The sequence below is a fragment of the Papio anubis genome, chromosome 4 (assembly GCF_008728515.1).
Source record: "Papio anubis isolate 15944 chromosome 4, Panubis1.0, whole genome shotgun sequence".
NCBI classification, from domain to species: Eukaryota; Metazoa; Chordata; class Mammalia; order Primates; family Cercopithecidae; genus Papio; species Papio anubis.
Window position 1 is genome coordinate 62,919,400 of NC_044979.1, and position 14,509 is coordinate 62,933,908.

At 33.5% G+C, this 14,509-nt stretch overlaps 1 protein-coding gene across 2 annotated transcripts in view; it reads right to left on the reverse strand.

Annotated features, from left to right (window-relative positions):
• The window catches only part of SEMA3A (semaphorin 3A), a 220,399-nt gene that overhangs the window by 20,818 nt on the left and 185,072 nt on the right, over positions 1-14,509 (reverse strand). For both annotated transcript variants that reach the window (XM_021936114.2, XM_003896385.5), the window contains 2 exons: positions 6,837-6,878; positions 2,708-2,865 (listed from right to left, as the gene is read on the reverse strand). In XM_021936114.2, coding sequence (XP_021791806.2) covers positions 2,708-2,865; positions 6,837-6,878 — 200 coding nt within the window. The remainder of the gene's footprint in view (positions 1-2,707; positions 2,866-6,836; positions 6,879-14,509) is intronic.

The following is a 14,509-nucleotide window of genomic DNA, read 5'->3' on the forward strand; positions in this document are numbered from 1 at the left end:
TTGTTACTGTATTCATAAATTTAGAGGTCTAAAGTATTTATAGATTTCTATTTGTAGAATTAGTGAAACAATCAAACAGATGTTGCACATTTCAAAATTGAGCCAACAAGAGAACTTGTGAAACACAAACCACAAAGCATTTGGGAAGGCATTTTTCACTGCCATTTAAGCTTTTGAAAAATGCCATCACAAAGAATATATAAATCATCAGGCTTCTAAACATCCTTTTTAAAGACAGAGTGTCACTCATGAAATTGGATTAAGTAAAATCTGTAAGGCATAACAAAAATGTGCTAATGAAAATTCCTTCAATCTTGAATTGTAGGTATACAATAAATACTTTTTAAATATGTAATAACATATAGGTTTTAACTTATTATAGATGTGTTTATGATTTTCTTTTTATCTCTTTCCTTATAAAGAAAAGCTTAAAATTCAAAGAGATTATTACTAAATTATATAATATTATAAACTTTCTCATGAAGAAGAAATAATACTCATTTTAGTTCAAACACGAATTCCGCTTTTTTTTTTTTCGAAAGTCTTGCTCTGTCGCCCAGGCTGGAGTGTGCAGTGATGCAATCTCAGTTCACTCCAACCTCTGCCTCCAAGTTCAAGCAATTATTCTGCCTCAGCCTCCCAAATAGCTGGGATTACAGGCACCCGCCACCACATATGGCTAATTTTTGTATTTTTAGTAGAGACAGGGTTTCACCATGCTGGCCAGGTTGGTCTCAAACTCCTGATATTGTGACCCGCCTGCCTCGGCCTCCCAAAGTGCTGGGATTACAGGTGTGAGCCACGACGTCAGACTGAATTCCACATTTTTAAATAAAATAAAAGCCACCTAGAGTAAAACGTTTTTGAGAAGCATTAACTTTTAATCTTAAAAAATTTAATTTCACTGCTGTAAAGACTGCATATCACTACTCCTTAAATTACCTACAGTTTCTTTAGTCAACAGACATTATCTCCACAGTAAGTTTTATTTTAAATTTGAAATTTCAACAAAATGAATGTTTATATAAAAGTAATACAAACATGTTACCTCAATTCTGAATGTTGAAGGTTTAATAATTGTATTTCTTATATGATATAATACTGCCTATAGATTTAATATTATTAACAGGATACTGTGTTTTAATCCATTGGACTGATTATGTAACAGACTAAATTGTAGATTTTTCTACACTCAGTCAATGTTATCTAAAATGTGTAATCAGAAGATTTAAGTAGGCATTAGGGCCATTTCTTTGGTCAAATATTTTACCAAATATTCAAGCTGATACAAATGTTGTAGGACATACTTCATTAGCTATGAAAATCTACATTCATGACTTCTTTGAATAAAATAACTATAATAAACAATAAATAAATCAAATTATATTGCTTCTAAATGCAGAGGTTTCATAAAGCTGGTTTTCGTTTTATGTTTCAATAGGTTGATATACATGCTGTTAATCTTTGGGCTCATATTAACGAGATACTGTATGTTAATTTCGTCCACCATTCTCATTTCCTAAACCCTGCTAAATAATGATAGAGAAAGATATCCTTCAGTGAGTAGTAAAGGATACGCTGTTGAAAGGGCTATTTTGTCAAATGAAGGCAAATGAAGGAAGAGTTATCTTAGCAACTTTTATTCAATCACGTCCAAAAAATACTTTTAAGTATTATCAAGAGTATATTTAAGAGATATATATGTATATATATGCCAGGCACGGTGGCACACGACGTAATCCCTGTAATCCTTCCCAAAGGCTAAGACGGGTGGATCACGAGGTCAGGAGATCGAGACCATCCTGGCCAATATGGTGAAACCCTGTTTCTACTAAAAATACAAAAATTAGCTGGGCGCCGTGGTGCATGCCTATAGTCCCAGCTACTTGGGAGGATGAGACAGGAGAATTGCTTGAACCTGGGAGGCAGAAGTTGCAGTGAGCCGAAATCGTGCCACTACACTCCAGCCTGGTAACAGAGCGAGACTCCATCTCAAAAAAAAAAATAATAATAATAATATATATATGTATATGTGTGTATACATATATTATGTGTGTGTATATACATATATACATATATGCATACATATATACATATATATTGCATATGCACAGATATTTTATTACATGGTTTTATGTTTCAAGTTCAAACACTGCAAATGCAAGGTGATACTATAATAATACAATACTTAAATTTTCTTGAAACAAATAGACGTATTTGGGGATGTTAATCAAAATTACACATATCACATATTAAAATGTAATATTTTTTAAAGTAGAAATAAATTATTCTGGACTTTTTATAGTTAGGCACCTGTGTATTACCTAAGACTATAAAGGAAAATAAATTCCTTTCTCTGATCATTTTCTGTTCATCCAGAGACATAAATTGCCTTATTAAAGTTTAAAAATGAGACAGAATGTTGCTGGATAGAAATAGAAGAACATGTTTGGAAAACAGAGTATATTGGTCTAAAGGGACAAGGCTCAGTCTAGATTCTGTTCATGAATTTCTCTGTGACTTTTTTCCTGATTGTTTTAACTATTTGAAGAAAAGAGAAAAAAACAAAACAAGCCCCTCCCTCTGCCCTCACATCTTTTTATTCATTAGAAAAAGTTGATGCACTTATTTGAAGAAAGCTATTTCAAGCTTGGAATCAGATAGGATAACTAGCAAACATTTCATTTATTTTGAATATTGTTCCTACCTCTTTGCAGTGGGAAAATAGCGAGAGCATGAAGAACCATCCCAAGCACAGTAAGGGTCTCGGGCGAGGCAACACTCAGCACAGGCTTTCCCGTAAATATCACACCGGTGTAAAGGGAGCTGGGCAACCCCAGCTGTTGAACCAATATATAGTTGTTGCTGTGGAAAGAATTTACTGTTGTGACAAAAATTATCTTGTTTTTTGAATCTCTTTTTCTCTTAAAAAAGAGTTTATTTATATATAACTTCTCAGAGATAAATTAAGGGTTTAAAAAATCGTCCCTTTATTGATAATTTCTTTAAAGGCCTGCTAGACAAGATGGCAGTTTAAAATGGAGCAAGAGCAAGTTCTAAATATTTGACTGAAACAGATGTCTTTTATTAAGTGTAAAACAAAAGGAAGATGAAGACAGTAATATACCAACCAATGTAATGTTCAAAGCTACAGTTTTGTCTTTGCAAGTTTTCTTTTTTTACCTTTACTGTTTATAATACTCGTACACCAAAATGTCTTTATTACCATGTGTTCCATATTGGCCAGAGGCAGGAATCATTGCTGCTGACTTCTCAGTACCCTATTGTATTGCCTGTGATGGACCGTGCCCTTTCCTATGATATGGGAAGGGGCAAAATTTTGGTGCTTACATTTGAAAAAACTTTGGGCTCAACCCCAAGAACTGTCTTGCCTTGCACTACCTCCAGGAAGATTACTTTTAAAAAGACTACTAAATAACTACCCTTCAAAAACATCTTTCAAAAGAGGAACTAAGTGCACTCTGGTGCAGTCTGCCAAACCAAAAGCTGAGGTGTTTTGGAAGAAGCATAGGATCGAGCATGAAGGTACCTGGATTCTAGATCTCGCTGCCCATTAACGCCCTGTATGATCTTGAGCTAATCATATAATTTTTCTAAGAATTAACTTCCTTATTAAAATGAGCATGTTTAACAGGTCTTTAAAGTATGCATTCAGATAAACATTCTACAATACATTTATTCTCAATTAAATTGGTGGTATTGAAAGAACCAGAATATGGAAGATTTAAAAAATTGTTTTTCTACTAATTCAGGATTTCAGTACAAGTTTTAAAATGCCTTTAACAAAGTTGAGCCAATGTAGCATATTAGCTGCAAATTTATGTAAGCACAAAATGAAATAAAATTATTTTGCAATTTCTCCACATTGGTACCATAGCTCTCTTTTCTTGCACTAGAGGATTCAATCATTGTAGTAAGCCTTAAATAAAACTTAAATAAATACTGAAACATGTAATGGTATACATTGAAAAGAGATCAAAAGTGTATTTTAGTTTCTCTAAATAAGTTTAGTTTCTCTAAATAAAAAATAAGTTTTAGAAAAGTCGGTCTCTGAACAATGATATGCTTTTTTAATACTACACATTTTCTAATAGTTAACAATGAACATAAATAAAATTGCATTTCCAAAGACATTCATTTATAAACTGCATGTATAAGTAACCAGATAAATTGAATGCAGACTGAACTGAAGTACCTATGATAATCTAAGAAAATATTAAGGTTATAGGGAGTGTTTACATAGAAAATACTTCTCTGCTTAAATCTCACCAACTAACTTATACCTTATTACAAGCAAAGTAAATAAGGGGAAATGTAATACAATAAAATCTAAACCATTGTGGAAATATTTATCTTCATTAATATTATTATTCCATTTCACTACATGGAAAAATGAAATTACAGTGTATATTACTAAGTGCTCAATTTTTTGCTATATTCAACTTTTATTATAGTATTGAATTTTGCTATAAACCAGGACAAATTAGGAAATGATGGTTAAATTCTTTGGGCAAAATAGATTAAGTGTTGTTAAGCCTTCCTTCTCCCTTTCTTTCTTTCTTTCTTTCTTTCTTTCTTTCATCTTTCTTTCACAGCCTCCTTTTTTAAAAATGAACTTACACACTAATGAAAGTAAGCACTTTCAATATATGGACATGTCAATCCGTACATTGTGTTTGCAACTGTTTAGGAAAGCTACTCATCAAGTTAGTCCTACAATCAAAGGATCTCTATGTTTGGCCGATAACTTCTAAGAAGCATGAACAAAATATATATTTATAGATTTTTTTAAGAATATGACATTTAAGTAGGAAAAGTGTTATTACCTAAATAACAATATCTAATTATGTCACATTCCTTTAGGGAAAAACAGAGAAATAGTATGTGCAAAGAATAGAAAACCAAAATATGGCAACTGAAATTATTATAACAAAAACCTGAAGTGTGATAAAATGCCAAAAGTAACTATAACTCAATGTCATCTTCATTTTACCATAATTTTGCAGTATTATTAGTGAAGTGCAAAAATAATTATGCTATCCACATGAAATATAGGGTAAGCCTTTAGGCACCATTGAGCAGAAACCAGTCACTAGTAAGTAACCTGATGTGCTTTTTCTGCCCAATTTAACATCACCACAGGCTCTCTCACTATCCTCCTTAACAAAGTGTGGGGTATAGGAGGAGATGGGTTCATTTATCCAGAAAATTACTTGCAACACTACTTGTCTCTCTTGAAACTACTATCTCACTTTAAAAATGCCCATAAGCCCATAAGTGTGAATGAAATTGAGTCACATCTGAATGAAATCAAATCATTTCCTCCAGTAATGGAAAATAAAAGAAAAAGACACTTTCTTCTCTCACAGTATTTTAAATTGATAGATTGTTTTTCTTTGTCAGTAAAATGTTGGATTATTGTGTAATTTTTAAGTAGCTTTAAAAATGTAAAACAGAAATAAATGGTTTACAAAAGTAGATGCAGATTTAGTGTAATTAAGATTGGCAATGAGGCTTAGCAGAGAATAAATAAATAATGTTAAAAATCATTACAGGAAAGAATATACCAGTCTAGCTTCCATCCTGGAAATCCCCAGATTTATTTGCCAACCTCTAACAATTTTTAGATTACAAGAACAGGTGAACACATACTTATGCAGTGTTAGATAACAGTATCAGGTCAATCATATCTGTTCTCTGGGTTGCTCTAAATATCTTGGAGATTATCAATCTATTTTGATATGTCTGTGTGGGGAAAGGATGCACACTGAATTTTACTGGCAGAGTAATTTAATGTCTTGTTCAAGGGATAAAGTATGGTCAGAGATAAAACATGTAAATGGTTCAGAAATAAGATTTGCCAAATGATTCTCACTTTACAATTGCGTATATAAGTTTTTACTCCAGTAAGTGAGGCATACCCTACTTCATTCTGGCTTTTTCTACTTTTTTTTGTTTTGTTTTTGTTTTCTGCTTTTTTTTTTTTTTTTTAAAGTTACCATTGATATACGGACAGAAGAAAATCTAGGTAACATTTATGGAGAAAACATAATTTATTAGACATTGAAACTATATTTGTTTACACATATTACACAGTATTTAGAAGCAATTGACTTTTCTGAAGTGTTTTGCCAAAGCATTCATTCGATATGAATAGAAAGACTATTAACATGTTGTCCTTAATCTTTGAATTCATGAAGTTTTAGAACTTATTTGGCAGTGACCTTTTTTGTTTTCCTTTGATATGTAGGCAAAGTTAAATGCACAATTTGTTTTCTCTAGCATACAATACTACGGGAAAAGTAAAGTTAACTTTGAAGTCAAGGTCCTCCAAACACATATAGCCGGTGAATAATTTTACTAGCTTCTAAAAATGCATTTTTGTTTATATTTGCAAAGTAAGAATCAATTATAATTTTTTTATTCCTGAAATATCACAATGCTATTTCAGTGTATACACACACACACACACACATATATATATATAATCAGAAAAGATGAAAATTATTATTGAGTATTGAGTAAATTATATTGAAATGACCAAAATATGCTGTAAGTAAAAATTTATAACAAATAATGATCTGGAAAATATGTTTATAGAACACAGATGAGATTGATCAAAAACATGAGGACAATGAAAACTATCTTCAGTTTCTAATCTACTAGCTTATTGTAAGAATGATATTTGTTTTCTCCTGTATTTTTGTACAATTGTTAACAAATCTGTGAAATTCGATAAATAAATAGATGTATCTATTTGAAACACAAGAATTAACAAAATATTGGATATCAATGGTAATACATAATGATAGTACCTGCTTGGTGGAAAGCTCCATTGCTGAAATAGTAGTCGGTTCCTAAAGGAGAAAAAGAAATATGTGAGGTGTTTGGTCAATTAGAACAGTCAGCTATTAGTTAATTAACTCAAGGCACTGCTATTAGTTTTCAGAGAGAGAGAACTTCAGTGTCCACAAGAAGCAATGTGATTGGGAAATAAGACACATGAAAGAAACTGCATAGATAAGGGTCAAATATGTGGAGCAGGCAATGAGATTGTGTCAATGTCATACAGTCTACATACCTGTAGTTGACCAAGTTGGGGTTATTGTTTGCTAAAATATAAGGGAAAACATGAGCCTGCGCAGTGAGCACAGTGAGAAGGTGTTGGAAAAAACATGTTTTGGACTTGTGTTAGGTGATTGAGGGAGGGTTCAAAGAAGTAGAGCTTTGTTCTACCTTGGATATTGTCAAAAAGCAGGGGTAATTCTATGGTTAAGTGTCTTCATACATCATTTGGAAGGGAAGAACAAAGTAAGGCTAAAGCTGTGACTGGTGAAGAAGTAGCAGTAACTCGTGATAGGCAGGATAGGGTATATATGGTCATTTTTGTGGTTTGGACAATGTTCTTGTTTTTGTCTGTGGACATGATTACAAAATGGTTTTGCTTTTATCTTGATTCATCATGGTCTCAGAGTGGTCCTTTCTGATGTTGGTATTCTGTGAAAATTGTTCTGTTCAACTGGAGAATGCTGCCTTAGCTGAGAGTGCCAGCCTCATTCCTAACAACACCAATGACAGCTGATGAGAGTATGTCACTTTCCAGCTGACAAGGACTACAAGAGCTCAGGTGGGATGAGATTACTTCATTATTATGGAAAACACGGTTTCGTGTGCAAGGACTTACACCCAGGTCTTTGCCAGAGAATACAATCTCTTTAATGTCTATCAACAGGTTAACATAGAGGAGTAATAACTAGAAAAGTAACACTCACCAATGCACTTCATTAATTGTTCTATCTGGAGCTTATCATGAATGTGTATAGGCTTGCATAAATAAATTGTGTTCTTTGATATAGGCAGATACCAAACCCTACATAACTGAACACATGAGTTTACATCCTTTAGGTTCACTGTCAACGAACTGTGCTGCAGGCTGTATCTTTCATTCAAGACAAACATGATGAGAAGACAGAGACTGCTTGTGGGTTTCTGAGAGGTCTGATAAGAAAGAGTCTTAGGTGGAACGAAGGATCTTAAAAGACCTCACTGTGTAGGTAACTGAAGCTACTAAATTAAGTGTGAAGAGTTGGACTCTGGAGCCAAACTGCCAGATCTCAAATTGTGATTCAAATCTGGCCAGAAATGCAGTATTAGGCAAAGTGTGTAAACTTTTTGTAATTCAGTTTTCTCATTTGCAAGTTAGATGGTGCCTCTTACAGGGTTGGTGAGAAGACTGAATGAGTTCATACATGTAAAACAAATTACAAATGTGCTTGGCATATAGTGTTTATTCAGATCTCTCCTCCCTCTCTTCCTCTCTCGTCTCTCTCTCTTTCACATACACCCACACCCACATGCACACACACACATTTCCATCTCATTTCTTTGCTTTAGTTTTTCTTTATAGTGCTTATTACCAGTTTTATATATATATATATATATATATATATATATATATACACACACACACACACACAGTATCTAATAATATATTATTAATATGCCTTAATAATCAATAAATTTTATATAGATACATATAATTCATTTTTTTGTCTTGTAAGTTTCTTCACACTTCCCAAAGCAGAATCTGAGATAAAATCTTGTTTGCAGGTTTGGGGCAAGAGTAAAGAATTGAGGATTGAGAAGGTGGAAAAAATCAATTAAAAAGTGTATTATGGAAGTCAATACTAAGAAAAAAAAATCTAAGGATAGTTGACAATGACTCTCCAAATTGTCCACTGAGGTTTGTACCAAGAAAAGTACTTATTCATTCCATTCCTCATTCCATGCTCTCAGGGGGTTAAGTCTCCCACAGCCCCAGCTGTGACTCTAGCTTGTTTTTTGGCCTTCTGGGGCATAAAGAAAAGATTCCTCATAGGAATCAGAAGTGAGGTGAAAGGATGTGAGGAGGCAGCTGAAGCATCTCACGTGTCTTTCCAATTGCCTGTCCCCCTCAATTTGGCACAGAGATTTTTGCTGTTTATTTCACAGCCATATCCCTAGCACCTGGAATTATGCCTGGTATTTACAAGTTCTTAATACATATTTGCATGAATGAATAAATGAATGAACGAATTCTTTACCAATGTTCCTCTTTCTCTCCTCTCTTCAACTTACCCCACTATACTCTCTTCCACTTAATTTATATTTAAGATAAAGATAGCTGTTCTATTAAGTCTTTCTTTGTTTCTTATAGCTTAGCTGGAATTTCTTCAAAAATAATTTAGAATAGTCTACACTCACTGCTTTTGCTTGTTCATCTCTCATCCAATGCCTTCCCTGCTCAACCCACTGAGTCTAACTTTTATTCTAGAGAGGTGGCCTACTATCTTCAGAAGCAGAAATCACCAATGAACTGGGTATTGCTGATAGGACACTTTTCTGTATCCATAACTATTATTAGACTTTGTTTTATATGTTACTATTGACGACTTATTCTTTCTTGACTGCTTCCTCTAATAAATTCCATTATGCCTTGGGATTCTTTATTAATTATTCCTTAATGACCTTTAACACAGTCTTCTTCTCATCCTCCAGCCACTCCTAACATATTTACTGTTCCTTGACTACTCCTTTCTACTCTCCTTTGGATGCCGTTTTTCTTCCCTAGTAAGCTCTTGTGTTTTTGTTTGTTTGTTTGTTTGTTTGAGACGGAGTCTCGCTCTGTCGCCCAGGCTGGAGTGCAGTGGTGCGATCTCGGCTCACAGAAAGCTCCGCCCCACCGGTTCACGCCATTCTCCTGCCTGAGCCTTCCAAGTAACTGGGACTTACAGGCACCTGCCACCAAGCGCTGCTAAATTTTTTTTGTATTTTTAGTAGAGATGGGGTTTCAGCTTGTGTTAGCCAGGATGGTCTCGATCTCCTGACCTCGTGATCCACCCACCTCAGCCTCCCAACTCTTGTGTTTTTAATTACTCCCTATGTGCTATAGAACTGCAAATCTCTACTTCAAACCTGATGGATGAGCTGAGAACAGAATTTTCTTAACAAATTTAAGACAATCTGCCTGAGACACAAATGAAAGAAATGATTTAGGAGGTACATTAATGTAATGGTATAATTTAGAGATTTTCCATAGTTTCCATTTTTTATAGCTTAAATGATTTATATTAATTATTAAATATAATAATTTTACACAAAAATTATCAATAATAAAGACAACTATGATGAAAGGAATGTCTATCAACTTTTTCTATGCAGAGATATAATCTTTAGAATTTAGTAGCCTCAACTCAAAAACTAAGGGCACAACGTATCATGGATATTCAGCCTTAAAAAAAGTTGAAGACTATATTTAGGTTTGTATAATATTAGAATCAATAACCAAAACAGAAAATTTAGAAGAGTAAGGAAAATTTTCCACAGATACTTCTTTCATTCCAACAATTTCACATGAAAAATAGTTATGCGGTTATTAAGGAGCTTATTTCATGAAGACTTTTATGACGTAAAGTTTACAATCAAATTTCAAAGAAAGTGTTTCTTAGGCAGAGAAGTATTAACAGCTAATGTAACTGAAGTGAAATTACCTAGCTGTAAGTACTTTCAAAAATGAAGATGATTAATATTTATACATTTCATGTTCCTTAATAATACAAAAAACAAATATCTATAAGGTAGATAAAAAATATTTCATTTATGAATGGTAAAACATAAAAGAAACCCTAGTACATAACAGACTCCATTGTGTCATATTAAGATTTTAACGTTCTTAAGATTCTAGAATCCATTAATTAAAGGAACCTTATTTATTATTTAGACCAGGAAATTAATAACAGTTTGGAATAAGATGAACTATATGCTGTCTGTGGTTGAATTTTAATAGACAATATATTAAGATGACCTTCATTTAAATAAGCTATGGGGATTTTTTTCTGAGAAATAGCGGGTAGTGAATATGACTTCCATTTAAAACAGATGTAGCTTCATAAGCATGTTTTCATGAAACTGGTTTCAGTTGCATTTAATTGGTGTTCAAGTAAAAATAAAATTAAAACTTAGCATCTTTTCAAGGCTTTCTATGACTCCAATTTACAATTTTTTTTTTCAGATATGTTAATCTAGTCCTTATTAAACTTTCTCACTTGCAAAGCTTTTCAACCTGCTGATCCCAGGAGATTCTGACACAGCCTGTTGGATGCTAACCACAAGGACACTTTTCTAGAATGAGTTAATAGACTAGGTTAGGAAAGTATCAATTATGTGTTCATTTGAACAAAAATTAAACTTTCATTTGTCTGCTCAGCTGTTCATGGAGTATTTCACAAATTGGGTTTAAAATGTGTTATCAATGTAACTGCCTTGCAATTCCATGCATTCAGTAGAACTATAAATAAAGCCCACTGTCCTAAGAGCATTGCAACTTGATATAACCTTTCAGTTTCAAAACTAAACCCTCTTTGATTGTACTGGAAAGAAAATCCCAAACTGACTAGTTAAATAGAAATCAGCATAAATTAGGCTTTTGTATCTTCTGAGTATTTTTATAAAACAAGGTATATGTATGGAATTTTCAAGCATTTTAAAAGAGATTTTCATTTGTATAACTAGTTAACAATAGCTACCATTTACTAGTAATCTTTTTTTTTTTCTTTTTTTTTTTTTTGAGACGGAGTTTCACTCTGTCGCCCAGGCTGGAGTGCAGTGGTGTGATCTCAGCTCACTGAAACCTCCACCTCCCAGGTTCAAGCGATTCTCCTGCCTCAGCCTCCTGAGTAGCTGGGATTACAGGCATGCGCCACCATGCTCAGCTAATTTTTGTGTTTGTAGTAGTGACGGGGTTTCACCATGTTGAAAAATCAGTCTGCTGTCTAACTCCTGACTTCGTGATCCTCCCACCTGGGCTTCCCAAAGTGCCGGGATTACAGGCATGAGTCACCACACCCAGCCTTTACTAGTAATCTTAATTTTAAAACAAAACACTTTTTAAAAGTATTTATAATCACAGTCTTTATTGTCAGATGAAAAAATTGAGGCTCAATTGACTTTAACGTGTTCAGAATCACATAATAAATACGATTGAAATTCAGGTTTATGATTGCAAATCATTTTTGGAATTAGGCTTATTTCTTAGTACTTTAATGTCATTTAGGGTATTTTATAGCAAATCAAAGTCATTTCTAGAGTCCTATACCAATGCCAGTTTTATTTCACCTCTTATTACTTATTAAAAATTTTACTCAAAAATGAAAATGTTCATTACTAAGGAATATTTTTCTTTCTATACTCTGATCGAGATTTGATTTCACCCCAAATAAAAGTATATTGGATTTAACTGAAACCACTGGAATATGTATGATTAGTCAGGGTGTTTTCCTGAAACCAACCTCAAAAATGGGAATGGGTGTAGTACTGGTTTTAATTCATGTATTTATATGAGGTTTGGTTATTCATTCTGTCAAGAACACGTAATGAACATGGTCTCGTGAAGATGATAATATGGTAAAATTAACTGGTTGGGTATCATTAAATGTCTTTAATAAAATCCAAGAATATCAGATACTACCACTACCCTAAATCTTTAACTTTTCTATTTACCTTGTCAAATAATCCCTGACCTTTTTTATAGTATTTTATTTTAAATGGATTGCCTTACATGGCTCAAATAGAAACAAAGAAACAGTAAAATTTGTCTGCTTATTTCACTGTATATAGCTATGACTTTAATGTGTTGTGGGGTTTTTCTTCCTTCCCACTGTAAAATTAAACAAAGTTTGACAGTGAAATATTCCAATCGCTAGACCACAATATATGTATGAACTTTGCCTGATAGAATAGAATGTTGAAAGTAAATATTTCTCTAAACTCTGCCCAAATATGTTTTGTCTACTTGAGTGCCAAAGAAATAATAATGACAATAATGCATAGCAGAGACTATAGAAGAGAGCTGAAATGGTTTTCTATCAAAGGAATATTGTTCACGCACAATCTTTTTCCAAAATTGTAAAGTCCGAAAAAAGCATTTCCATGCCAGCACAATAGTATTCATTTGCATTTAATTGTTACAGATTGATAATAATGAAACATTTTTTTTTTTCTTTGAGATGGAGTCTCATTCCATCACCAGCGCTGGAGTGCAGTGGTGCAATCTTGGCTCACTGCAACCTCCCTCTCCCAGGTTCAAACGATTATTGTGCCTCAGTCTCCTGAGGAGCTGGAATTACAGGCACCCGCCACTACACTCAGACGATTTTTTGCATTTTTGGTAGCGATGGGGTTTCACCATCCTGGCCAGGTTTGTCTGGAACTCCTGACATCGTGATTTGCCCGCCTCGGCCTCCCAAAGTGCTGGAATTACAGACGTGAGCCACTGCATGATATCTTAAATGCTACACAAATGTCATCTAATAGCTATCAAAGGTATAAGTCGGTTATGTATTTCTCTGGAAACTGCAAAAAGCTAAAAAAAAAAAAATCTAATGGATATTAAATACTCGTACCATCATGTATGGGTTGATGACAGAGATACAATCTGAGAAACACATCATTACATGATTTTTGTCATTGTGTGAAAAATCATAAAGTACACTTATCTACTACCTAGGCTAGATGATACAGTCTGTTGCTCCTAGGATACAAACCTGTATAGCATGCTACTGTACTGAATATTTTAGGCAATCATAATACAATAGTAAGTATTTGTGTATCTAAACATAGAAAAGGTACAATAAATGTATGGTCGAAAAGATTTAAAAATGGTAGACCTGTGTAGGGTATTTATCATGAATGGAGCTTGCAGGACTGGCAGTTGCTTTGGTCAAGTCAGTCAGTGAGTGGTGAGTGAATGTGAAGGCCTAGGACATTGCTATACACCACTGTAGACTTTGTAGTCACCATTTTTCTTTCTTCAGTAATACATTAATCTTAGCTTTCTGTAAATTTTTTACAATATAAACTATTGAATTTTTAAAACTTTTTGACTCTTTTGTAAAAACACGTAGCTTAAAACACATATTAGACACCTGTCCCAACATGTTTTCTTTCCTTATATTCTTGTTCTATGAACTATTATTGTATTTAAAATTTGTTATTATTATTTTACTTTTTAAACTCCTTTTGTTAAAAATGAAGACATAAACACATACACTAGCCTAGGCCTACACAGGGTAAGGATCATCTATCTATATCTCTGTCTTTCACCTCCATATCTTGTTCTACTGGAAGGACCTCAGGGTCAATAGCACATATATTTGATATCTCTATATTATAGGAGATAACACATTATCTCCTACAATAACAATGCTACCTTCTGGAATACCTCCAGAACGATCTGCCTGAGGATGTTTTATAATTAATTTTTTATAAGTAGAAGGAGTACAATGTAAAATAACAACAGAAAGTAAACTATTGAAAATGTTAGGCAATAGGAAATTTTAGGCCCATTACAATCTTATGGGACCACTGTCATATGTGGGATTTATTCTTGTCCATAATTTTGTTATGCAGTGCATGACTATACTCGCAAGATTGTTGATTTCCAACATCTCAT